The sequence below is a fragment of the Myxocyprinus asiaticus genome, chromosome 30 (genome assembly GCF_019703515.2).
Source record: "Myxocyprinus asiaticus isolate MX2 ecotype Aquarium Trade chromosome 30, UBuf_Myxa_2, whole genome shotgun sequence".
In the NCBI taxonomy this organism is placed as follows: domain Eukaryota; kingdom Metazoa; phylum Chordata; class Actinopteri; order Cypriniformes; family Catostomidae; genus Myxocyprinus; species Myxocyprinus asiaticus.
The window spans coordinates 35,220,627-35,248,344 of NC_059373.1; the positions used below are offsets into that span (position 1 = coordinate 35,220,627).

The 27,718-nt window shown below is 39.0% G+C and overlaps 1 protein-coding gene across 2 annotated transcripts; it reads right to left on the reverse strand.

The window, feature by feature from the left end:
• Positions 1-622: 622 nt before the first annotated feature.
• On the reverse strand, positions 623-27,718 carry LOC127420918 (thrombospondin-3b-like). 2 transcript variants are annotated; one of them, XM_051663530.1, is made up of 23 exons: positions 27,245-27,718; positions 21,565-21,771; positions 20,382-20,635; positions 17,287-17,389; positions 16,616-16,642; positions 16,422-16,504; positions 16,036-16,087; positions 15,735-15,883; positions 14,277-14,414; positions 13,882-13,956; positions 10,929-11,081; positions 10,653-10,763; positions 10,436-10,543; positions 10,127-10,286; positions 9,924-10,042; positions 4,914-4,966; positions 4,438-4,631; positions 2,440-2,618; positions 2,246-2,294; positions 1,729-1,925; positions 1,344-1,516; positions 1,020-1,159; positions 623-775 (listed from the first exon to the last, which is right to left on the reverse strand). In XM_051663530.1, exons 1-23 carry the CDS (start codon positions 27,330-27,332, stop codon positions 720-722), a joined length of 2,868 nt encoding a protein of 955 aa, XP_051519490.1. In that variant the 5' UTR covers positions 27,333-27,718; the 3' UTR covers positions 623-719. The 2 variants fall into 2 exon arrangements, with proteins under 2 accessions (XP_051519490.1, XP_051519491.1); XM_051663531.1 differs by lacking the exon at positions 623-775 and having other exon boundaries at positions 1,090-1,192.

Consider the following 27,718-nt stretch of genomic DNA (forward strand, 5'->3'; position numbering starts at 1 on the left):
TCTCAGAATAGCATTCCGAGATTATATTCTTCTCACCACAATTGTACAGAGCGGTTATCTGAGTTACCGTAGACTTTGTCATGACTGTTGGGCGTGAAAATCCCAGGAGATCAGCAGTTACAGAAATATTCAAAACCAGCCTGTCTGGCACCAACAATCATGCCACGCTCCAAATCACTGAGATCACATTTTTTCCCCATTCTGTTGGTTGAGGTGAACATTAACTGAAGCTTCTGACCCGTATCTGCATGATTTTATGCCCTGCACTGCTGCCACCCAATTGGCTGATTAGATAATCGCATGGATGTTGGTGCCAGATGGGCTGATTTGAGTATTTCTGTAACTGCTGATCTCCTGGGATTTTCACACTCAACAGTCTCTAGAATTTACACAGAATGGTGCCAAAAACAAAAAACATCCAGTGAGCGGCAGTTCTGTGGACGGAAACGCCTTGTTGATGAGAGAGGTCAACAGAGAATGGCCAGACTGGTTGGAACTGACAAAGGCTATGGTAACTCAGATAACCCCTCTGTACAACTGTGGTGAGAAGAATATCATCTCAGAATGCTATTCTGAGATGCAGAATGGCGCTGTTTTGGCGGTACGAGGTGGATTTACACAATATTAGGCAGGTGGTTTTAATGTTGTGGCTGATTGGTCTATACACAACCCAACACAAAGGTAGACAAAGTTTGTTGACATCTTGAGCTAAGCAAGGCTTATGTCCTCAGATTCGTCTGTTTCTGGTACAGCATGAAGTCATCTGGTATGGAATCTAATCAAATACATGAAGCAGAGAATTTTTATTTTATTAAACATTTGCAACAGCAATATTCTAAAAAACACCAATGTCCAATAAACAGTTGAATTTGTATTTAATAATAATCAGATGGGCTCACAGATGTTAGTTAATACTTATTTTAAAACAGCTTTGAACATGGCTCATCCTATAAGAATTTAGAGTTTGAACCATGCATTTGATTTTATTTTCAGAATGCCTCACATGTCGTGACACTTACCGTTGCATCGATAGCCAAGATTAGACCATATGACGTTCTCCTGGGAGAAGCAGAAGACGCCCAGCCGCCCGCCTCTCATAGTGGTGTCTATCACAACTCCTGAATCTGCCACCAATGCTGTGCCCTCAAACAATTTCAACCTGTACCATGCATATAGAGAACCTAGTTACCCACTACAAAAAAAAAAAAAAAACGTATTCATAATAATAGGCATGCTTGTGTGAGTCATCATTCAGAGAAACCACTTATCTCATGGGTTTTCTCTAGAGAAGCCTCTTGCATTCATTATAAAGTAAAATCAGATCAGATTTAAAGAGTTCCCACCTTATGTAGCCCACCTGCGGGCGGTGAATGAGGTGCCAACGATAGGACGTTTTATCTTTCCAACCCACATTTCTTGGGTCCTTCCAAAGCAATGTAACTTCCCCAGGTGTGTCACCTGTGTGCCACAGGGCATTACGTAGATACCCACCAGGGCCTGTACGCGACTTTACTGCCTGAATGAGCGAGGACGAAAGAGAGAAAATTCTGGCTGATTATTTATGTATTTTGGCAAAACATATTAATTCAATATACAGTGCTTTTAAGTATTCAGAGCCTAAACCACTTCCTTGTAAAACCCACTGTTGAAGGATTATTATGCAGGATGTGAAAACATTCTTTGTATAGGTTTACTTTTCTGAGTTTACTTTTTCATGTCTCCCCTCACCTTAAGCTGTAATCCAGGCTGCGCTGATGCTTTGAAGGGTAAATTCTGCCAGTACGTCTGTTCTGTCTGTTTCCACATCACCACATAGAAGCTTGAAGAGTCCTGATAGCCAAAGATGAAGCCCATGTAATCATCATCAGTGGCGGTGTTCACATGGAGCGTGCCCTCAAAATCAACACCACTGAATGCTGTGAAGCCTATATTAAGAATGAGGTTAATTGGCAGTTTGCATGACATGTCCGGCAGAGACAGCAGTGTCCTGCAGTGCGGCATATTTATAGCCTACTTCATCCAAATCTATTTTAACCTCCTGAGACCCCTGCATGACTGCTGAAAGTTTAATCCTTTAATGACAGACTAGAGTCTCCTGAACTGAGATCAGTTGGTTTAAAAAAATCAAATCAAATAAGCATAGCCTATAGCGAAGCCAAAACATAATGTCCACGCATGTGGTCATGGGGTCTCACTAGGTTAAATAATTTTTCTACTTCTGGTAAATTATAATACAAGTACATACCCACAGCCAAACCAGGGTCACTGTTCGCTGTCTGCACAATCTCCATTCCCTACAAAAACCACCAGACGTTTTGCTTTATACTACATTACATGATAATCTTTGAGCAACAAGCTTGTAAAAGCTAAAAGACAAAAACACAGAACTGAAACACATTGCATTACTGTAACTGATGTAAATGACTGCTTAATGATCACCTGATTTAGCACCACCCAGCTGGGGTCGATCTGAGCATCTCCTTCTGGGTCGAGAATTACCGTCTGGAATGCCCTAAAGTCTGTCATAGTAACCTCAGCACTTTCAGGACATACATCCAACAAGTCTTTCACCTTATCATTGTCAAAATCAGTCTCACACACGTCACCAACTCCACTGGCTGAAGAGAGAGTGGGTAAAAAATATGATCATTCACAGACTGGGTCAGGCAGACAATAGTTAAGTAAATGTACCGGTAAGTGTGTGACAGACACAGGCTAAGTTCAGAATGGAATATGAGCATACTACTTACTTAATCCATACATCATATACAGCCAACTATTTTTTTTAAACAATATGTGAAACATGCAACATTTAAAGCTATAGTAACTACATTATCATACAACCTTATTGTTTAAAAAAAAAAAAAAAAAATGGTCAAGTGATAGTGTATTTTATTTTTTTTAAATTCACTTTCAATGCAATTTGTGTAAAACACATTAACTCTCATTAAAATATATTAACAGTCAATTTAAATAATGAAAAATCATGGTTGTAATTACATTAGTGCTGGGTATCGATACAGATTTCCCAATTCGATTCGATTCCGATTCACACGCTCTTGATTCGATCGATTCTGATTCGACTCGATTGGATATCAATTCATATGGGTATATTTCAGTTACAATGTCCATTTTACTGACATATTCAATAAATTCTCTCTCAGCTAATGCTGTTAATTATACAAGAGACCTCCTAACGTGCTACATTATGGAATTATTAATTTTACTAATTATATTTCATCATTGGTTTTTCATCATTCTGGTTACATTGTAGCTTTTTAAAAATGCACAAATTCCATGTATTCCAGCAATAAATATGATGTCTTTATACATTCTATGATAAATTGAAGATATTATATTGCATATATACTGTATTTTGTTACATGTTTGTTTACATTTGTACTATTTGCATAATCTTAGCATCTGGAACCTTTAGAATTTGTACTTTAAGATACTATGTTAATTAAATTTATTTTGAATTTACATCTTATTTTTATATGACTAGTTATTATATTCTGACTATACAGAGCATTTTACTGAGTTAGGACTTAGCTAGTAAAAATGTTCGTTTCCCACTCCATAACAGGCATAATTTTTCTTTCATAAGGCTCCTAATGATTTACTGTGTTTTTCACATTACTGTGTTTAGGTTAGTGTAAATAGTCTTTTTTTAACACCTGCCACAGTTGTAGTAAAAATGTATAATACATTATTTAAAACTATAACATTTCTGTCAAAATACCATAGTTACTGTCACTGATCGTAATACAAGTAAGCAATACATGTGATTATTTTGGCTCATGCAGTGTGTGGTCTTTTTTCCTCGTCAGTGCGGAACAGAATGTCGGGGCTGTCCAGCTGTTTGAAAGCTTTGACTTTCTCGATAGCGCTTAAACTAGAAATTTTCATAATTCAAATGGGTCTTAAGTTTAGAAATCTGCACTACGATATCAAGGTAAGCCTTCTGATAATCAAGGAAAGCCGCCATGATATCAAGTGATCAGATCGGCACCATCTCTGGAGAGCTGATAGTGATGGAAACCTGGTTGAAACGCACGGTCTAGAATTACACTAGAGTAGAGCAAAGCGCATCAATTGCACAAGCTTCTGTGATGTCTCGCACCATATGTGAAAACCAGGCTTCAACTTCACCACGCAAATGCATTTAAAGTGTATCAAGCACCAGACGCCAGTTTTGGCGGACCAATAATGCAAAATTTAATCGCATGTGCATGTGTTTTACTTGAATCGATCTTAGGATTTAAGAATCGATATCGATATTGTTAAAATGAAGATCGCGATGCATTGGAAATTCGATATTTATACCCACCCCTAAATTACATAGTTCACACAGTAAACATACTGTATACTGCTGAAACAGTAAGAGTGGTATAGTACTATATGATTCCAAACATAGCCAGATATTAAGAATCAGACCATCAGAGTCTTTCTGACTGGGGTTGGGAATAAGCCTGCAGTTATCTGGGCCGGGAGGAAGGATGTCTGGAATTCCATCATTATCATCATCATCATCACACTTGTCTCCGATGCCATCATTATCTGAGTCAAGCTGAGAACTGTTGGGCACTTCAGGGCAGTTATCCCTCGAGTCTTGATATCCGTCACCATCCCTAAACACAGAAAACCATTTCCACAAGAATGTCATATACTGAATGCAAAGCACACTTTCTGATTAATGAATCACACCACAAAAGTCATATATTTGCAACTAACATACACAAGCAGGTATCTGACTTAAACAAATATTGCAATTAACACCTTAAGAGGATAGTCTGTATAAATAATAATAATAATAATAATAATAATAATAATAATAATAATATTAACCTGTTTATTTCTCATTTATTAGGTAAAATAAGCATTTGCCTAATTTATGTTATAAGCAAACTTACATATCTTTGTTTGTATCGCATACATCTCCCACCAAGTCGTTGTCCATATCCGACTGCAAAAAAGCAAACAAAACGAAAATGTCATTATTGCTTTGCACACATTAAATCAGTCTCCACCAGAGCCTGCAAATCTCATTCATGCTTGAATGTTTATTTGTTTACATTTTATAAATTAGAATATATATATACTGAATATACACTCACCGGCCACTTTATTAGGTACACCTGTACATCTGCTTATTCATTATCTAGACAGCCAATCGTGTGGCAGCAGTGTAATGTATAAAATCATGCAGATATGGGTCAGGGGCTTCAGTTAATATTCACATCAACAATCAGAATCGGAAAAAATGTGATCTCAGTTATTTTGACCGTGGCATGATTGTTGGTGCAAGACGGGCTGGTTTGAGTATTTCTGTAACTGCTGATCTCCTGGGATTTTCACACACAACAGTCTCTAGAGCATAAAGAGAATGAGTGGAAGTTCTACGGATGAAAACACTTTGTTGATGAGAAAGGTAAACGGAGAATGGCCAGACTGGTTCGAGTTGACAGGAAGGCTACGGTAACTCAGTTAATCCCTCTGTACAATTGTAGTGAGCAGAATAGCATCTCAGAATGCACAGCACGTTGAACCTTGAGGCGGATGGGCTCCAACAGTAGAAGACCAGGTTGGGTTCCACTTCAGTTCAGCCAAGAACAGAAAACGGAGGCTGAAGCGGGCCTGCCATTTGTGTACCTCAGCATAAATCCAGATTTGTCAGACCAGGCGATGTTTTTCCAATCATCTAGTGTCCAATTTTGGTGGCCTGTGCCCACTGCAGCTTCAGTTTCCTGTTCTAAGCTGACCAGTAGTGGTAGCCAGAGGGGTCTTCTGCTGCTGTAGCCCATCTGCCTCAATGTTCAACTTCAGTAGTTCGTATGTTAATGTAATCTTGTGTTGAAGTGGTAAGCATCTTTGGCTTGCTGTCCGTGTACTGGAGGGCTCGGAGCACGAGACTCGACTCGAGTCCTGATTACCCCCCAGAAAGGTGAAAGATCGGTACCGTGACTATGGCAGGAAGTGTTTAGGACAGCGAGCCGGCAATGATTCTATTTGGTAAATTGGCTTGGCGGATACTTCTGAATTGTTCTTCCCTCCCAAAAGCTGTATAGAGGGAGCGCTTTATGCATTTGTTTGAAGGTGGGTTCTTGTGCAACGGCTGGTCGAGAGGGGCTACACTGCGTTTCAACAGGAGACCTCCACTCATCATAGAAGTGGATGGGGTCACGGCATTCGCATGGGGAAGGTGAGAACAAGAGTTGGCTCACGCTGCGTTCGAAAGGGAGACTGCTCTAACGAGAGAGTGGTTTAGCTCGCGGCATTCGAACGGGTAATCCCAGCATGCATTCGAATGAGGTCCACTCTGCGTCTGAAACGGAAAGCCCATCCATCGCCTTGGAGGGGAGAGCCTGTGACACGAGGACGTGGATGAGCTTGCGTGGCATTTGATTGAGGGGGCTATGCTGCGATTCGAATGGGAAACCTCCACTAAGCATAGAAGTGGATGGGCTCACTGCATTCGAAAAGGGAATGTGAGAACGAGAGTTGGCTCACACGGCAATTCGAACGGGAGACTGCTCTATTTTGGCTCGCAGCATTCGAACAGATAAGCCCAGCATGCATCCGAACATGGGTCCAATCTGCATCTGAACAGAAAAGCCCACTCAGTGCATTGAAAGGGAGAGCCTACTATATGTGTGAACATGGGTGGGCTCATGCAGCATTTGAACGGGAAGGCTCATGTGTGTGTGTGTGTGTGTGTGTGTGTATATATATATATATATATATATATATATATATATATATATACACACACATACACACACACACACACACACACACACACAAACATACATATACATACGTGCAGGGTTCGGAGTGTTATTTTTAAATGTATTCCACTACAGATTACAGAATACATGCTGTAAAATGTAATTTGTAACGCATTTCATTAGATTACTCAAGGTCAATAACGTATTCTAAATACTTTGGATTACTTCTTCAGCACTGGTAGATTTTTTCACTTGTTTTGACTATAAAAACTCTGCCAGTACAGTAAGACAAAATACACATGTTAAAAATACATTCTCTGAAAAACCGTAATATCTTATGCAGTGTTGTTCTAAAACAAGATGATTTTAATTGATCTTGTTTTAAGGATTTTTAGATATTTTTACAGGAAAACAATACAAAAAACATCATCAAGAATAAGATTTTTGCCCAAATATCAAAGGTCTTACTAGAAAAAAAGAAATTATGATCTAACGTGGATTTTCTTGATAAAAAAATATGATCTTGCCTGGTAACATGTGCATGTAAAATGGCTAGAAATAGCATTTTAGCTTAGCGTAAAGCTGACAATTTACACAAGATTTATTTCTATTTCTTCTGCTCCAAACTTACTTCAAACGTACTTCTCTGTCTGCTCGTATGAATGTAACACATCATAAGAAAGTGTTTCACCGCTGTTCAAATGCACTTTGGATCGCATCATTTATATGTATAAATGTTTTCCATCTGAAAGGACTAAATATTAAATGAAACAAATGACAATAAAATGCAAAGTAATCTCTTCAGTAATCAAAATACTTTTGAATGTAACTGTATTCTAATTACCAATGATTTAAATTGTAACTGTAGTGGAATACAGTTACTTATATTTTAAATATGTAATCCTGTGTACACATACGCATGCGTGTATGCAGGATGTATCAAGACGACGACGGGTGGTGACATGAGTGATAGAGACAGGTGATACTGATAGGGGGATTAGCTGATTAGTGATTGATGAGCTTTTTTGATGTGGAAACGATTGGATCTGGTGTAGCTGTGATATGCGTCTGAGGACCAGCGACCGAGAGATTGAATTTGTTGTTTGGTTGGGATGCCAGATTGGAGGAGGACTGATTTGAGGTGCTTTTGGAACCAGAATCTTGAAGCCGCGTTGTTATTATCATCAGCGAATAGCAGATCAAGAGGGGACTTAGATTGGTGAGGTTGGATGGGGGTGGACAAGTTGAAAATGCAAATCAAATGCCCCTTTTAACTTGATCTGTTTGATTTGTTTAAGGAAGAGTCTGATTGTTTAGCTTGGTAGCTCAGTGGTAAATGACGCTGGTTACCACCCCTGGAGTTCGCTAGTTCGAATTCCAGGGCATGCTTAGTGACTCCAGCCAGGTCTCCTAAGCAACCAAATTGGCCCGGTTGCTAGGGAGGGTAGAGTCACATGGGGTAACCTCCTTGTGGTCGCTATAATGTGGTTCGTTCTCGGTGGGGCGCGTGGTGAGTTGAACGTGGTTGCAACAGTGGATGGCGTGAAGCCTCCACACGCACTATGTCTCCATGGCAATGTGCTCAACAAGCCACGTGATAAGATGCAGGGGTTGACAGTCTCAGACGTGGAGGCAACTGGGATTCGTCCTCCGAAACCCGGACTGAGTCGAATCACTACGCGACCACGAGGACTTAAAAGCGCACTGGGAATTGGGCATTCCAAATTGGGTGAAAAAGCGGAAAAAAAAAAATAGATAGAGGCATTCTGGTGCCCGAGCATTTAATGAGCAGAAACATTTTGGGGGTTATTGATTGCTGGGCCGGACTTGCCGAATATAATTTATGGAAAAGGACGCTGCTCGGATAGCCTTTGGTGGTATCCGGTTAAATGCCTTAAGCTTTTGTTGAATAGCGAGATTATTTGGATGGAAGAGCTGTTCTGATATAGGCAAATGCTTTGCAGTGAAGTTGCATCCAATGATCCGACTGCCTGGGTCTGTTTGTGGACAAAAGGCAGGGCCAAATGCCGGAAAGATTGTCATGTCAGGAGAGTTGTCACGGGAAGCAGGTAAGCAGCAGCTTATATACTCCTACTCGCGAGCTGAGATTTGTCAGATTAAAATTAACATGCTCCTCCTGAACCTCTGTTAATGAACTCCATGTGTTGTACATTTGGAAATGCTTTTCTGCATTGAACTGATGTAACATGTGTTTATTTGGGTTACTCTCAACTTCCTGTCAGCTTGGACCAGTCTGGCCATTCTCCTCTGACCTCTGTCATTAACAAGCCGTTTTCGCCCACAGAACTGCCGCTCGCTGGATGTTTTTGTTTTTTGCACCATTCTCTCTACACTCAAGAGACTGTTGTGCGTGTAAATCCCAGGAGATCAGCGGTTACAGAATTACTCAAACCAGCCCGTCTGGCACCAACAATCATGCCACGGTCTAAAATCACTGAGATCACATTTTTTCCCCCATTCTGATGGTTGATGTGAACATTGACTGAAGCTCCTGACCCATATCTGCATGATTTTATACATTACACTGCATTACACACGATTGGCTGATTAGGTAATAGTACTACTTATAATAACATCAATAACAACGTGCTTATTTTATACAGAACTTTCGGTCAAGGCTCAAACATAAGTGCATGCAAAAAAAAGCAAACTAAACAAAATAACAAAAAACACTATGCATGCTACAGTCAACAATAATGCCCAAGTCAACAGTATAGTCCAGAGTGATCTTATGGATCAGCAGGAGTGTGAACCACCAGACAGTCCAAACAGAATAAATGCAAGTGGAAAGATAAAATATCCAAACAAGAGGTTTCTGCTGGAGTGATAAAAAAACCCGCAATGAGCCGCAGCTCTCACGCTGCAGATAACGAATATGCCACCATATAGCGCGATTTCAAGGCAGTTACAGTCACCAAAGAGCTCGCGGCAGTCCGGTCACAGTGCAGTGCACAACAACATGCAACCATTTGTCTGGATTGAATCCAAGAATGTATTATAAGATGTAGTATTCCATTACGAGTGTAATATGAGATGTAATATGAGATGAAGCAGCAGCAGTTAGTAAACAAACCTCATGCATCCATGACAACAGGTGTCAGTATAGAGTATTTATAGCTAAAAACTTACTGAGTGCACCTTTAAATTATTGTTAGATTACTCCCTTTGCCTAACCTGCAATGGGTCATTGACTTCAGGACAACTGTCACACGCATCCCCCACACTGTCTCCATCTCGGTCTGTCTGCATGGGGTTGGGCCTCTTAGGACAGTTATCTAAATCATTAGGGATACCTGTAAAGAAATACAGCAGTGAGAACAGAGAATGCAGTACAATGCTGTAAAACCACAGAACAGTTCAAGGTGTGTTTAGCGTACCATCTCCATCAATATCAGTGTCACAGATGTCTCCCTTTCCGTTGCCATCAGTATCAAGCTGATCTCCATTGGGAACGTTAGGGCAGTTATCACAAGCGTCACCATACGAGTCTGTGTCAGAGTTCTGCTGATCCTTATTGGGCACTAGACGACAATTGTCCTGGGTACAAAATAAATTTAAATAGCAACTTAAAAATTCCTCTTTAGGCTGTGTGTGAAGACTTCAGCCCATATAAAACCAATGTGATACCCAATAATAATTCATATATTTTAGTATTTTGTTGTTTAAAAATGGTTGATCACAGAAACCTCAACATTTTTAATTCCATCTCCATCTGCATCCTCATCACACTCATCACCAATCCCATCTCCATCTGTGTCCTCTTGCCCAGAGTTTGGAGTATTCACACAGTTATCCTGCACAGGGATATCGAGTATAATTTACATCAATTACGTATGCTGAAAATAATTCAGAGGGTTGTAAACAATAAATATGGCACAATAAGTTCATGGAGTAAGTATGTACTGCTCTGCAATGCTTGTCATTGTCTATGCATGGAAGAGGTTCATCAGGGTAGCCATCAATGTCCGAGTCTGGAGCACAGATATTCCCATTGCCTGCCCAGCCAACATTACACTGCAAGAGACAAAGAAGATTCAGGTACTGGGGAAAATCTGTCATCTCACTTAGGAGCAAATGAAAGATTGTGGATCTTTGTGGTTCAGTATTTTTAGGTATATAATGATCTGATTGTACTATGAAAAATGAGTTTGTTCTCTCTAGAATGAGTCGGTATCTCACCACACATGAAATGTCACTGTTGCGGCCCATGACACATTGTGCGTTCACATCGCAGGGGTTATAGCCCAGAGTAGCACATGTCTGCCTCGCAAAACAGCCAACAGTCTGATTACCCATAAATCCTGCTTTGCACTGGCCACACTTGAAAGATCCCTATGAAGAGAAAATTGTGATATTAGCGGTGGTTGATGAATTTGGTAGTTCTGCCTTAGAAGTCTGCCTTTTCACACAGTGGCCTTTTATTTATGGCCACTTTGCTTAAGTACATAGTATACGCAAAAATGACAATTCTGTCATAATTTACTCCATGGAACATAAAAGGAGATGTAAGGCAGAATGTTAGCCTCAGTCACCATTTACTTTCAAGACATCTTTTTTTTTCATACAATCAGGGTTTGAAATTAACTTTTTGGCTCGCCGGCCACTGTTGCTAATAGTTTACCAAGGTCACTAGCCACTCAGCATTTTCACTAGCCAAAATCCCCCACCTCGCAAAAAGTGATAAAAAGGTAACTGAAGACTGTAACTGCATGCATTTGTTTGGTCATTTCATTTGAACAAGAATTATATGAGTTCAGCAGGACACAGGCCTAATGGTTTAAGTAACCTATAAAATATCCAAAGGCAAATGCCAGTTAGAACAGGAGTAGGATAGAACAGGAGAAAAAATTGTTAATAACTTGGACGTTTCAACCCCTTCGAATTGTAAATTCCTATGAAAGTTCACAATTTTTCTACCATTGTTTAACAGAGGCATTTCTAATGACAAGGCCATTAGGTAAGACCAAGGGTGGCTTCCCATTACTGTGGTTAGGTTAATGTTGATTGTCTTCTCTAAAAAATAAACTGTAGTGTTTGTTTTGAAAAGCTAATACACTAAACACATTTAGAAACCTTTAACTACAACTTTCACAGTTGAAGCCTAATAAAAATAAAGTCTAATAGATAACTCTTAATAGATTTAAAATGAATATGTACAAGTTACCAGTTAGTGTTACTGCATTAAAAATAGATATTTAAGTAAGGATGATGATGTGTATTTTAAAAACTGATGTATTTGTCTCCTCTTTACCTCATCAGTGCTATTTATAATGTATGTGCTGTCTAGCAGTGTGAGAGGTTTGAATTCCTCCATATAACGCTTTATACTAGAATGTTCTCTGTAGAATTCAAATGGGCCACATAAGTTTTGCGTTTTCCACTGGTCGCCACAATATCGAGTGAAGCCCGACGGAATTACGCAGGTTTTGCTCTGCGCTATTCTAGAGTTCTGTGATCTTATCTCTGGAGTGCGCTGCAGCGGTTCACGTGAAAGCACTATTCATTCGCCCTGCACAGATGAGCAAGTAAGTTATGAGAGGCATGAATACCATTAAATTTCCTTCAACAGCAGCTCTGAGTCCGACATTCACAGAATTTTCAGTGCAGGAAAAACCCTGAAAAAACTTCACCCGCCAAAGTAGCTAGTAAGAGTTGGCAGGTGTAAATTTAAAACTCTGCATACAATGAAAGTAAATTGTATCCATGGAGGAAATACAGGTTTGGAACAACATGAGGTGAGTAAATTATGACAGAATTAACATTTTTGGGTGAATGGTTCACCCAAAAATTATAATCCTCTCATCCTTATGTCGTCTCAAACTCAAATGCATTTCTTTCTTCTACTGAACACAAACAAAGATATTTTAATAGAGATATGATGTGAGGGCCTGGGTAGCTCAGTGAATACTGACTTTGACTACCACCCCTAGAGTTGCGAGTTCAAATCCAGGGTGTGCTGAGTGACTCCAGCCAGGTCTCCTAAGCAACCAAATTGGCCCGGTTGCTAGGGAGGGTAGAGTCACATGGGGTAACCTCCTCGTGGTCGCAATTAGTGGTTCTCGCTCTCAATGGGGCGAGTGGTAAGTTGTGCGTGGATCGCGGAGAGTAGCACGAGTCTCCACATGCTGTAAGTCTCCGCGGTGTCATGCGCAACAAGCCACGTGATAAGATGCATGGATTGACTGTCTCAGAAGCGGAGGCAACTGAGACTTGTCCTCCGCCACCCAGATTGAAGTGAGTAACCACGCCACCACAAGGACCTTCTAAGTAGTGGGAATTGGGCATTCCTTGGGAGAAAAACAAAACAAAAAACAAAATTGGAGATATGATGTGAATGTATCCATATAATGCAAGTCAATGGGGTCCAACACTTTCAAGCTCCAAAAAGGGCTTAAAAGCAGCATAAAGGTAAACCATATGACCCCAGTAGTTTAATCAGTCTGTACATGCGTTTCAAATCATGATCGCTCCAAGGAGACTGTAGATGGCGAGTTTTATAGTGAATAAGGAGTTACATTTTGTTGAGTTCTCACCTAAAACCGATTGGATCTCTTCTGAAGACATGGATTAAACCACTAGAGTCATATGGATTACTTTTATGTTGCCTTTATGTGCTTTTTGGAGCTTCAAATTTCAGGCCACCATTCACTTGCATTGTATGGACCTACAGAGCTGAAATATTCTTCTAAAAATCTTTGTTTGTTCAGCAGAAGAAAGAATGTCACAAGTTTGAGATGGCATAATGGTGAGTAAATGATAATGCCCAAGTCAACAGTATAGTCCAGAGTGATCTTATGGATCAGCAGGAGTGTGAACCACCAGACAGTCCAAACAGAATAAATGCAAGTGGAAAGATAAAATATCCAAACAAGAGGTTTCTGCTGGAATGATAAAAAAACCCGCAATGAGCCGCAGCTCTCACGCTGCAGATAACGAATATGCCACCATATAGCGCGATTTCAAGGCAGTTACAGTCACCAAAGAGCTCGCGGCAGTCCGGTCACAGTGCAGCGCACAACAACATGCAACCATTTGTCTGGATTGAAAAAAAACAACTATTCCTTTATGTTGGGTATTCAGGTGTTAACTTTTTCAATGTAAGAACAAATGCTGTTTTTGTAGTGTTACTCACCTTTGTATTGACACACACTGAGTTGGGCACACATGCACTAGAGTGATCAGCACACTCATCAATGTCGACACACTCCTAAAAAGTAGCACAATTAAACAATATATTCACACACTGGTGTGGTTTGGCATGGCTTATGTAATTTATATACACGTCAGGGGGCATAATTAATTGTGTTCATTTTACTTTGTGTTACTGTCTTTATAATTAAATCACACTAAATTTACATGTAAAAATGTACATTTTTTTTTTGTCCCCTGTGTGAATAGGACTAGGAATAGGAAATGCATTGCTTTAATTCCAAGTCTTGTTCACTGTGAATGTTCACAGAAAATGTGTGTGAAAATTATGCTTTAGTAGTCCTCGTTATTTCTGTTTGTATTTTGACACATTTTTACCTGCTTGTGGCTTTCGGCAAACTCAAAACCCATCCCACTGTGTGTTGGACCTGTGAATCCAGAGGGACAGGGCCTACAGGTGAAGCCTTTAGCTGTGTTCACACACAACTCTGCAGAGAAACACGGCTGAGCAGCACACTATGAGAAAGAGAGATTGTTGAGAGAAAATGACATAAAAAAAGATATTCAATAACATCATCATAAAAACCATGACACATTTGTATTTTCTGCTGCAATAAATTGTAATGTTAATGCTAGTGCACCTTATTCAACCCAGGTCTAAAGGCTCAGTCATATTCACCCTTGCACGGTGAAATTTCTCAAGCGAAGAAGGCGTGGCCAGATGTGAAGCGAGTGTGAAATCTTGTACAGTACAAAGGACCTCCCCATACAGAGGTCACTGCCAAACCAAGCAGCTTGCTATTGGTTAATGATGCAAATTTGCATATCAGAATTCACCAAACTTGAACAACATTTGAAATTCACGTAGGAAAATTTCTTTGCCACTGGAAGTCCATCAGGTGGAATTCCAGATTGAGATGACTGTATTTTGCAGCCTGATCTCAGGAAAGTTACGTGACCATGGCAAAACTTTTGCATATCGAAAATAAATGATAAATACCTTATTACACATTTGGCTGCAGTTTCCCAGTGAAATGTCCAGTGGGGGGCGCCAAAGGTGAGTGAAATGGTGTCGTAATCAAACAATGTTTTAAGGTGACTATTAGATGAATGTTTTAATGAGTAAAACATACCTTCCAAACTTAAAACTTTAACCTAAACCTAAGCAAAAGTGTTTAAAAAAACAAATGAGGGGTGAACAAAACAGATATCCTTACCCTAAACCAATACCTAAACATAACCGATAGTGTCCAAAAACAAAATGTGAAAAGTACATTTTCTGAAGTAAGCACATCATTTTGTATCACTTCTTTCGTGTCACATGTCAGCTTAAGTGCTTGACTGGTTTTGAAAGGACTTCCAAGTCCAAAGTCCGACACTCAATCAGGTGAGATACTGTGCGAGCCAGTCTTGTTGGAGCATGTTTGTAAATGTAGGCGAGTCTGTAACAAAAGCATTAAAATGTATCTTTTTTTCAAATGATGCGTTATAGTAAAATTGTTTCAATATCATAACATAGCAGTGTGTGAGTAATAGAGCAAAAAATAAGTGTTTATAAAGTCATAATCAGCCATTGGAGTCATGATTTGTGTGAAAGTGAATAAAATGCACAGTTGTTGTAGTGCCCCTAGTGTTCATTTCACCAGGAAACTGTGACGGAACGTAGAATGCGGCATGTAAAATGCAGTTTGCAAAAATGTAGTTATAGCAACGTTCATTCTGTGAGACTAGGTTTATATTTCGCTTGCGGAATTTCGCCGTGCGAAAGTGAATGTGACTGAGCCTAAAGTAAATGATATGACATAAAATTTAAAAATGTGCAACGTTGGAAGGAACCTCATCAATGTCCTGACAGTGTGTTCCGTTGCCAGTCATGCCATTAGGACATGGGCCACACCGATACCCTGGGTACATCATGCTCTCCATGCAGGTTACACCACTATAGCAGGGGTTAGGCTGACAGCACGACTGAGGCTCATGGAACCCTGACAAACAGTAAGAGAGAGAGAGAGAGGGAGAAGGAGAGAGCTAAGATATCGAGGTTAACCTCCATTCCATGACAATCTTCAGAGATGCTTTTAAAAAAACCTTTTCTGTCATTATCCTTCTCTGTTCATTCTCTTTCCTCATCACTCACCACACACTTGGCATTCCAGGATGGTGTTCCTGATGAGAGACATCTCTTTAGTCTGGAAACATAGTAAAGAGAGAATATAACCAAAGGGACAGTTCATTCGAAATGAAAATTCTGTTATCATTTACGTCTAAAATGAACACAAAAAAGGGCTGCAAGGCAGAATGTTATCCTCAGTCACCATTCACTTTAAATGTATGGAAAAAAGATTAAATGAAAGTGAATGGTGATGGTGACTAATATCTCCTCTTGTGTTCCACTGGGGAAACAAATATGGGTTTGTCTCCTTGTAATGTACCCTTGTAATGAAACACTGAAAGCCTTATCAACTAGATATTTAATGAATTAATAGATTGATTGACTTAATTCATACACTGTTTCTCCGTTACCTGTTCTCTGATATCCTCTCTCAGCTCTCCCATGATCTGGTTAAAAATAATGAGCTGGCCAATCAGTGCTTTGGTGTGATCACCTGACCATATGAGAGGGTGTTTGAATATAACAGAGCAGCATTACAAGCATGGAAATAAATACTCATCATATTACATTCAGATATGATTTAATAATCTTTGTTGGTATTTACCAAGGATGGCGTTAATGTCACTGGTTACTGTAAAGACACAACCGTTACGAGTTAACACATTTTATGAAAATGTCCTAGTTCTTATAATAGGTGTAATAAACTAAAAAAAGGAACAAAAACAATCTCTTCATTTCAAGTTTTTCATAATTTTTTAAAGGTTTATTAATTACAGGTATATACCACAGAAAATTACTTCAATGCTATTATATTTTTTAAATATATTATTTTGCACTGCCACAAGAGGGCAATATGATAACATTACAATGGAATACCAGCCAACTTGCTTAGTGCATACTGTGCAGTAAACACAGTATACTACCTACTATTTTTTTAGTAGTATGTGAAACAGTATGCAACATGCAACGTTAAGCATTTAAAACAGTAGTATGCAACATGGATGTCACATGATCTCATTGTATGTTCAATTTAGTGAATGATCACCAAGTATCATCTTTGCAATTAATACAGTTATTTTGCATTTTTAATCCAATATTGTATAAAATGTGTGAACTGTTGGCAGTCCAATCAAATAATATGGCAAACAAAAAGAAAATTAGCATACTATATGCACAGTATACAGTACATGCTATATACTGCAGAAATAGTAAGAGTAGTATGGCAGCATGCTATTCTGAACATAGAGCTTTATTATCAGTGAGAACAGTCATTACCTGCATTGTTTATAGCTGAATCTCCTTGGAATGGACAATGAATAAGGAGGCCAGCTGTAGCCAGAGAGCCACCAAGAGCCATCTTAACAGACTCTACTGAACCCTAAAATATTTAATAAACAGCTACAGTATTATTTCACACGTGCACACACTTTAACACATTTCACAGTGAAAATGTTTTCTTAAAACTTTTCTTTCACTACAGTCTATACAAGACTTTTTCCCAGGCTTTACTGTTTAGCATGCAGTCCTTCATTCATGTGCACATGGGCAAATTAACAGCTATCACTCAATATAGCTCAGCAGATAACCAAGACTGTGGTTTAGCCAGGTCTCAGTGCAAACTTCATCCAAAGCTTTTAAAGAACTGTACTAAGCATTTGCTCGATGGAGTTTGCATAACGTTACATACGTGCATATGAAGACAACGTTAAAGATAATGTGAGTGATGCTTTAATATGCAAAACTTGTCACCATGATGCTAGGGCATTGTTGCTAAGGGGTTTTGAGTGGTTTCAGCACTAAGCTGAGGGGTTGGGTGTTTGCTAAGTGGTAGCTTTCTGGCCCAAATTAATAAAAATGTTGCCATGAGGATGATCAAGACCACAGTGATGACTTTAATATGACTTTAAAATTTGTTATCAATGACTTCATGCCTCATTCTATGAGTAGAATTCACATGAAATCATTAAAAAAAAAAAACGCTGTTTTAACTACTCAATGATTTAAAGTAATATTATATGCATTCATGTGTACAGGTGCATCTCAATAAATTAGAATGTCGTTGAAAAGTTCATTTATTTCAGTAATTCAACTCAAATTGTGAAACTCGTGTATTAAATAAATTCAATGCACACAGACTGAAGTAGTTTAAGTCTTTGGTTCTTTTAACTGTGATGATTTTGGCTCACATTTAACAAAAACCTGCCAATTCACTATCTCAAAAAATTAGAATACATCATAAGACCAATAAAAAAAACATTTTTAGTGAATTGTTGGCCTTCTGGAAAGTATGTTAATTTAATGTATATGTACTCAATACTTGGTAGGGGCTCCTTTTGCTTTAATTACTGCCTCAATTTGGCGTGGCATGGAGGTAATCAGTTTGTGGCACTGCTGAGGTGGTATGGAAGCCCAGGTTTCTTTGACAGTGGCCTTCAGCTCATCTGCATTTTTTGGTCTCTTGTTTCTCATTTTCCTCTTAACAATACCCCATAGATTCTCTATGGGGTTCAGGTCTGATGAGTTTGCTGGCCAGTCAAGCACACCAACACCATGGTCATTTAACCAACTTTTGGTGCTTTTGGCAGTGTGGGCAGGTGCCAAATCCTGCTGGAAAATGAAATCAGCATCTTTAAAAAGCTGGTCAGCAGAAGGAAGCATGAAGTGCTCCAAAATTTCTTGGTAAACGGGTGCAGTGACTTTGGTTTTCAAAAAACACAATGGACCAACACCAGCAGATGACATTGCACCCCAAATCATCACAGACTGTGGAAACTTAACACTGGACTTCAAGCAACTTGGGCTATGAGCTTCTCCACCCTTCGTCCAGACTCTAGGACCTTGGTTTCCAAATTAAATACAAAATTTGCTCTCATCTGAAAAGAGGACTTTGGAACACTGGGCAACAGTCCAGTTCTTCTTCTCCTTAGCCCAGGTAAGACTCCTCTGACATTGTCTGTGGTTCAGGAGTGGCTTAACAAGAGGAATACGACAACTGTAGCCAAATTCCTTGACACGTCTGTGTTTGGTGGCTCTTGATGCCTTGACCCCAGCCTCAGTCCATTCCTTGTGAAGTTCACCCAAATTCTTGAATCGATTTTGCTTGACAATCATAAGGCTGCGGTTCTCTCGGTTGGTTGCGCATCTTTTTCTTCCACACTTTTTCCTTCCACTCAACTTTCTGTTAACATGCTTGGATACAGCACTCTGTGAAAAGCCAGCTTCTTTGGCAATGAATGTTTGTGGCTTACCCTCCTTGTGAAGGGTGTCAATGATTGTCTTCTGGACAACTGTCAGATCAGCAGTCTTCCTCATGATTGTGTAGCCTAGTGAACCAAACTGAGAGACCATTTTGAAGGCTCAGGAAACCTTTGCAGGTGTTTTGAGTTGATTAGCTGATTGGCATGTCACCATATTCTAATTTTTTGAGATAGTGAATTGGCAGGTTTTTGTTAAATGTGAGCCAAAATCATCACAATTAAAAGAACCAAATACTTAAACTACTTCAGTCTGTGTGCATTGAATTTATTTAATACACGAGTTTCACAATTTGAGTTGAATTACTGAAATAAATGAACTTTTCCACGACATTCTAATTTATTGAGATGCACCTGTAATTTGTCATGTTTACATTCTGAATTCATGGAGCTAATACTATACGCAGCCATAATAAGCGTTGATTACATTTTGTTTTTGTAATTTATGATGACACTGATACTACTGCAAAAACAGGTGTATAAAAGAATGTAAATGGGCAGAATACAGACAAAAGAATGATGATAGGCATGTCTTTGTGTGAATGGCTTTCAAATAAAATTAAAATAAATTAAAAAAACTGCATGATATTGTCTTGGAAAATGTGTTTACACAAGCGATCTTACAGATGTGGGCAAGTTTGCTCCAGCTCGCTAATAACGCTACAGGCCAGTTAGTTGTCGGCCTCAAAGTAGGTGGAGCTCTAGGTCATACCTACCAATGACGAGGACCAATGGCAGTAAGAAGGTTTTCAGTAGCTGGTAAGAAGTTTTCCTGAAAGTTTGCCCTGGCAAGCTGTTATGAACCACCGAAACGAACTCAAAAACACATTTGTTTTGTCCATATTTTGTTGTAAATTACGTCACACCCATTCGTTCTTCGATTTTGTAGGAAGTATGCAGGGGCCTTAAGTATGAGCAATAGTAATAACAGCAAATTACATTAATAAGGACTCAAAAGGTACTATGCAGCTACTTCAAGTTTGCTCCAAATACTAAATGCATAATTGGGGTCTTTTGTGGAGCAAATTAAATGTTGTGCCCCACCTTTGACCGGCTTATAACAAAGAACTTATAGAAACATAATGAACAAGTTAGTTCTTCACGTAAATGAATCACCTGTATCCTAGCATAAGACTTCTGTCCAGTGCGAATATCCACAGATTCGGCCTCTGATGGAAGCCCAGCAAATGAGGGAAGACCCAGAGCAGAGTCGACCAACCGGCAGTTTACGTACAGTTCTAGGTTAACATGGCTCCGTTTAAGCCCACTCACTCTGAGTATAAGAGACTGAGAGCGTCCCTCAGCAAGAACAGGATTTTGTAAATTGACAGCATGAGCTTTCCCATCAGATCGCAAGTATCGCACCAGTACTGAGAGGAAGAGAATGAAAAAGGAGCATTTAGCTTTCAAAAAACAGATTAGGCACAACCTAACAATTTTCTAGCAACAATCAGTTTGTAAAGGACGCATAATTAGCAGAGTGATTTTTTTAACCATGCGTACTCTGAAAGCGCAGTTTGCGCATGCGCCTAGAATTATTTGCACTAATTAGTGTCTCCACAAGGTGACAACTCTCACAACTGAACCATTGCTTTCACAAAGAAGCGATAGAAGATTTTATCACCATTAAACATCAGGAGACAAAGGTGGAAACAACAAGTGGATGTGCACATCAAGAGCGCGTGTATGAGGAGGTCAGGAGATACATTTGCATAACTTGAGTCTGAAGTAATATAAAGGCATCTTTATGGGTCTAAACTCCTGAAGAGAAATAGTCCAGTGTCTCATAGCAGTCGTAGTGTGCATGCACCAACTGCCCGAGTATGCGCACAGTCAGATGAAGTGTACTTTGAAAAGCTACCATTCAACTGTACAGATGATAAGCGTTCACGTCAAAACCAAAGAAAATTTGGCTTTAATAGCATGATGGAGTGACTTCCCTAGTTTTCTTAATCAGTCGACTGCTGACGAGTGACAAATGGCAAGTAACAGGACATTTCTATTTCTGCAGCGCTGCACAGAGTAGCCCCACCACAATGAAATCTCATTTGTCCAAAAATCCAATTTTCTCCTAATAGTATATTCAGCATCAAATGTGCTCTGATTGGCTGTGATTGTCATGTCGTACAGCAGTGTAGAATTCAGTGTAGATTGACAAATGCCTTGTAACTGGAAACTTGTCACATTGTGCCTGTATAGGACATGGTATAATGCAAAAGTGCTTACATAAACAATGGATAAGCAAGGAAAAATGACATATGGGAATGATTGTATAGAGTGACCACAACAGGTTTCTTACATTTATTGATTTTGCCTATGACAGCAATCTCCAGGTACTTCTTGTTGTCCACTTTGTCATAGATGCCAAACAAAACACCACCAAGTTTGGGTGGCAGCATGAAGGTGGAGGTGATGTACAGATCTCCTACTGTCTGCAGAGCTCCTGCAAGATTCTCTATAGCAGCAGCTGTCTGACGAGCATCATGTAGCTCTAACATATTAATCACTGAGAGAGAGTGAGAGAAAGAGAGTATAGATTTTTAAGAAGAAAATGTATGTTTGTCAAAAATCGACCAAGGATTTTTCAGCCATGTCATGATTATAGTTCTTCTCTACAATTAAACCTCCATTCAGCGCAAGTAGTAACACAACATTTGCACTTTTTCAGTGCCAATAACCAGCATTTATAATACCTTTTAATGGTCTATCAATGGGTTTCCTTTGGATAGGAGATCCATCCCTCCATTTAGGCAGCCTGACAGTAGTTTTGCAGAGCCAGACTTTTGACTACGGGCACACATTGCAGCTTATCACATTAGTTTATGGGCAGGTAAATCTGAAATATATGATATCGCTATACAGTAGTAAACTGTCATGCAGCAAAGTGGTGGTCCATTCCATTAATGGCGCAGTAGTCTCCGCAAAATTTCATCCAGAGCATATCCAACAAAGTGGAAAATGTGTGCAGATTTTATGACATCCAATGTCATGAATTTTGACATCCAGAAGTAATAAATACTGACTATTTTGTTCTGTAAACAAAGCGTTGAACATACAGTTTTGCCCAATACTTTTTAATGGCTCAAACAAAACTTGAAATCTATATATTTCAAAGATTTGCCACAATGAACCCTGCAAACTTTGGCAAATCCAGCAAATTGATCTGCTGGTGAAGTGCTCGTTGTTTCAGGCTTATCATTTGCAAACAAAACCTGGTGGATTGATAAAAACTGTGCACCTTGAGTCCCTGGCAACCTGGGTTCATAGAATCATGTTACTTTACCTAATTTTTTGGCATTTTTTATTTTTAAGTGGCTCAATATATGCATCACGGCACTTTCCCAGTCAAATAAACACTAAAGGCTCTACAATGACTTCCATTCACTTACATAAATCATGAGGAAAATGACAGAATATCAGTTCATAAACACCTCTGACATTTGCCTTTATGACACTATCAGTTAGGTTTAGGTTTAAGGTTTAGGGAAGGGAGGTAGGTTTTGATGATTTAAAACTGGATAGAACATTTACCTTAAAAAATCTCATCTGTTTGAGAGAACATTTAACTCACTTTTAGTGCCACATAGTGACATTTTTACCTAGGAACTGCTGTGAAATGTGTACTGAACCACATAATGTTATTTTTTAAAAATTAAAAAAAATGGAACTTTACATTTTCTTGCCATTTTTGAGTGCAAAATACATCAAATGGTCGGTGGCTGTGCCATCTGGAATTTGCAAGAAATTATCATAAGAAAAAGAAATTGCCATACAAATAGACATCTGTCAAAACGACCAATATAAACCAGTCCAGGCTTCCAGGGAGCATATAGAGGGCATATCTAGAATCGAGCAAACTACCTTCATCAGAATAAGTTAGGGCTACACCTCTTCCTTTTTTCCTCTGCAATCCTGTTGTTTGTTAGGCTGCATCTGTTCTGGAGGAACAACTGAAGACCTACACACAGGGTTGGGGAGTTACGAAATATGTAATGGGATTACGTATTTAAAATACAATATATAAGTAACCGTATTCCACTAAAGTTACAATTTAAATCATTGGTAATTAGAATACAGTTACATTCAAAAAGTATTTTGATTACTGAAGAGATTACTTTGTATTTTATTGTCATTTGGTTCATTTAATATTTAGTCCTTTCAGATGGAAAACATTTATACATATAAATGATGTGATCCAAAGTGCATTTGAACAGCGGTGAAACACTTTCTTATGATGCGTTACATTCATACGAGCAGACAGAGAAGTAAGTTTGAAGTAAGTTTGGAGCAGAAGAAATAGAAATAAACCTTGTGTAAATTGTCAGCTTTACGCAAAGTTAAAATGCTATTTCTAGCCATTTTACATGCACGGTACCAGGCGCGATCATATTTTTTTATCAAGAAAACTCACATTAGATCATAATTTCTTTTTTTCTAGTAAGACCTTTGATATTAGGGCAAAAATCATATTCTTGATAATAATTTTTGTATTGTTTTCCTGTAAAAATATCTAAAAATCTTTAAAACAAGATCAATTTGATTTATCTTGTTTTAGAAACACTGCATAAGATATTTAGGTGTTTCAGAGAATGTATTTTTAACATGTGTTTTTTTACTGTACTGGCAGAGTTTTTATAGTCAAAACAAGTGAAAAAAATCTACCAGTGCTGAAGAAGTAATCCAAAGTATTTAGAATACGTTACTGACCTTGAGTAATCTAATGAAATACATTACAAATTACATTTTACAGCATGTATTCTGTAATCTGTAGCGGAATACATTTAAAAATAACACTCCCAACCCTGCCTACACAACACACTACCTTAAGATAAGCTTCCTAGAGGAGTCAACTGTCTATAAGCAGTTGAGATGTCTATACCTCTCTCCATGGTATATCAGCCTTCAAAGATTCCAGCTGCTTCTTTGTGTCCTCAAAGTGTGCTTGAAAGGCACCGAGGGGATCACCTGGGGAGACTGGCACGTGAAAGATATTGCAAACTCTCACTAGAAGGTGGTGTTTGCCAGAAGAGAAGTTGAGCCAATCACTGTGTTAAGCATAACACATGCCAGGGGAACCAGAGCACACTAAAATGTGCAGGCTAGATTATCTACTGTAGCCTGTATTTCTGCTAGGAGCTTAAATCCCTTGATTTTTCTTCAGACAACATGTAACTCAGTCAGCTCGCCCAGGTGCACAGCTTGACATGTTTGCAACAAAGAATTCAAACTGTGCCGGCTTGAGCATTATTAATCATGTTGACTTGGTTATATGAATAACAGCATGAGCCAAAAGGGAAAGTCACAGTGTGAATAATCCAAGGCTTTTCACTAGGCTTGGGATCGACGCCTTTTTCACGCATTGATGATCAAAACATTTTTTCTGATGGTTATCGATCAGCATTTTTTCAGATATAAATAGGACTACCCATTGCTTCACAGAACCCTTAAATCTACTGCAAAGATTTACTAGTATTCATCAGTAGCTCGTGAGGTTCAGGTGTCGGTAGTAAGAGCGATGCCCTCTGCCTCCTCAAGCTGCGTACACACAATAGTCTGTCGCTTCATAAATATTTCGCAACATGACGTTAGTGAAGTATGAGGGGCAGGGAAACTTAATCTCCGGTTTCATTTCTTCTAAAAAGTTTCAAAAAGGGACTCTCCACCACACTAAGCAGCTGCATGTCTTTGACCAGGGCCGTTTCTGAGCATATGGGGGACCTAAGTGAAATCCTACTTGGAGGTCCTTGAAGTTACATTCTCCCTTCCCCCTCAGGCCACAAGGGGGCCCCCTATAACTATCTAATTGTTATAACAGCTGCCTGGATCTTACTCGCAGCTTTTAGTATACTTAAAAAAAAAATATTAAAAAAAAGAACTTGCTCTGAGGGGCCCCCTGGTGGCTCAGGGGCCCTAAGCAGCTGCTTACACCACTTATAGCTAGAAACGGCCCTGTCTTTGATTATAAACTTAGCTACCCAATTTGTTAGCTTCTTGGCCTGTGGCGAATCAATTGATAATTTTTTCCAAGGGTTCAAAGCTTTTGCAATTGTAGGTTGTACCTGTTTACTGCCTTTTGCTGCACATCCCTGCCCATTCACCATGATTTCTGCTCATATGGGATATTAGATTGGTTGTGTTCCTGGAGAATGGCAATCCTGGCTTGCATTTTTTTTTTACACACTGTTTTTAATTTATCCAGGCTTTGGCCAGCTCCATCAACCCAGAATATGAATCGACTCCAAACTTTGCTTCTTTTGCCCTTTCCCCAAAACTCTCCCATTTGTTTATCCACCATAACATTATCCACAATGAAACACCATGTGAAACACCAGCTGCACAAATGAAGGGGTGACAGATGGATGACATATTTTTATTAAGTACAGTAAATGTTATATCACCCCCTTGTGGTCTCCCAATGCTATTACACCAGACTACATTAAACGGAGGGCCAACTGGCTGTGAATTTGGAAAGCACACATATTAGGCTTCTAATTTAAATGTTGGCTGATGTTAAAATATAAATGCCTCAAAAACGTAGCAAAAAATAATGTGCCAATCAATAATTGATGTATCGATATTTTATGACATTCCTACTTTTGCATAACTTCATTTTAAGGTTGTTTTAATTCAAGGAAAATGTTATCATCTGACTTGAAATTTATTTTTTATTTTTTTGTAGATACACCAAGTCGACCGAGCTCAACTCACACACTTTTTTTCCTCATATCTGACTGCAAATCAAAAAATGGTACAGAAACAGTCAACAATAATGCAATATTTATTGTAAGACATAGAAGAGACACAAAGCAAATGTCTTGCACATCACTCTCTGCCTTAAGCACACAATTAATCTCTCTTCCTCTCTCTTACTCACAGATGTTCATTCTCTTTCATTCCTCCAACTATGCCATGATGGATTTCCAGTGTCCTATGTGGACTTTTTTCTCTTGGTCATGTTAAATGCTAATGATTTGAAACATCACCTGTTTTGTAAATCTACTTTGTCCTTCAGTGCCTGCTTCATAAATTACATGTTTAAATGGCTCCATCCCCTCAAGACACAGTTTTCAAACACTGTCCAATTAAGAACCTACCTGCAAGCCCCTCAATTATTCTGCAGAGATTGTGTCATAATACTGAATCAAATTAAGAGTAAATATTAAGATAATAAATATTAGACAAGTCAGAGAGTGTTTAGTCACACATCTTTTAAAGTTTCTCTATCACTTTAAGCACATTTTAACACAAATGTAAAAGCCAGAGTTAAACACAGAATTTTAATCACCGAGTTAATATTTGAACTGTTAGGTCTACGTTAATGTGATAATACTCACCTCATGTTTAGCATGCCAAAAACTGAACTTAGAAGATCAGGCTCTATCTCTATAGATAGAGTACTCAGAATGATTCTGCTGCTGTGAAAGTAGAATATGTAATTGTCTATTGAAAAAAGCCATCCCTCCTGCTTTTCCTCTTTTAAGAATATTTTCTTTGCATCAACAACATTATTTAATGGTTGTTAATACTGGAACTGGAACTGAAAGACTGGACTTTACTTGAAGGAATATAATGCACATCCCCAGTACACACAAGTAAACAAATTTATGTTAGATTTGACACGATCATTCTATGTACTTAAACTTTCGCTGATTTGCATGACATTATCATATAGATTGGGGGTCTTTGGGCACAAACGGGGTGAAAGCATGAACAGAGACAATAAAGGACAATTTAGATATAATTTAACAGTTTAACAATTTAACAGAACAGCTAACCAATTGATCCCCTTAAGTCACAAAGAATGTGAGGGCACTGGGAGTTTAACAGATGTGTCACACTGCCTCAACTTTACATGACCCCTTGTAATTGTCAAAATTAATTAAAGTGGAAAAGAAACAGCATTAAGGTACTTGACTCACAAACAAGACATTACATTTAAGAGATTCGTTCAAATATGTGATGTAGAATTATAAGCCCACCTTTCAATTCCGACGATTCGGAGAATTTGCCAAAAAACAAAACATAAAACACAAGCAGGTTTGGCACAACTGTCCTCCACTCCATCATCTGCCACGAGCAAATATTATTTTAACACAGCCGATTAGAATAAATCCCAGTTAAATTCCTTTGTTTCTTAACGATATGAACAGCTCTTAGTCTCCGAGATGTCCCGAACACATCAATCCGCTGAGCGCTTTCTTTGAGAGGTTTTGACCTGAGAACGGCCCGGGGTTCAAAGTGTGAGAGTCTGTTCTTGAGACTCTGTCTGCAGAGCTGAACACTTTCTATCCCAAATGAGAAACAGGAGTTGAGCTGCAGGCGACGACTACCGGGGGAGAGATAACGACACTTGTCAATCAACTTACAAGTATTTATTGCGGGTCTGTCCCGCTGCGTGTGCAGCTCACCTCACGGATCTCCTCTCTTAATATTGAATTTCAGAATGCAAATGA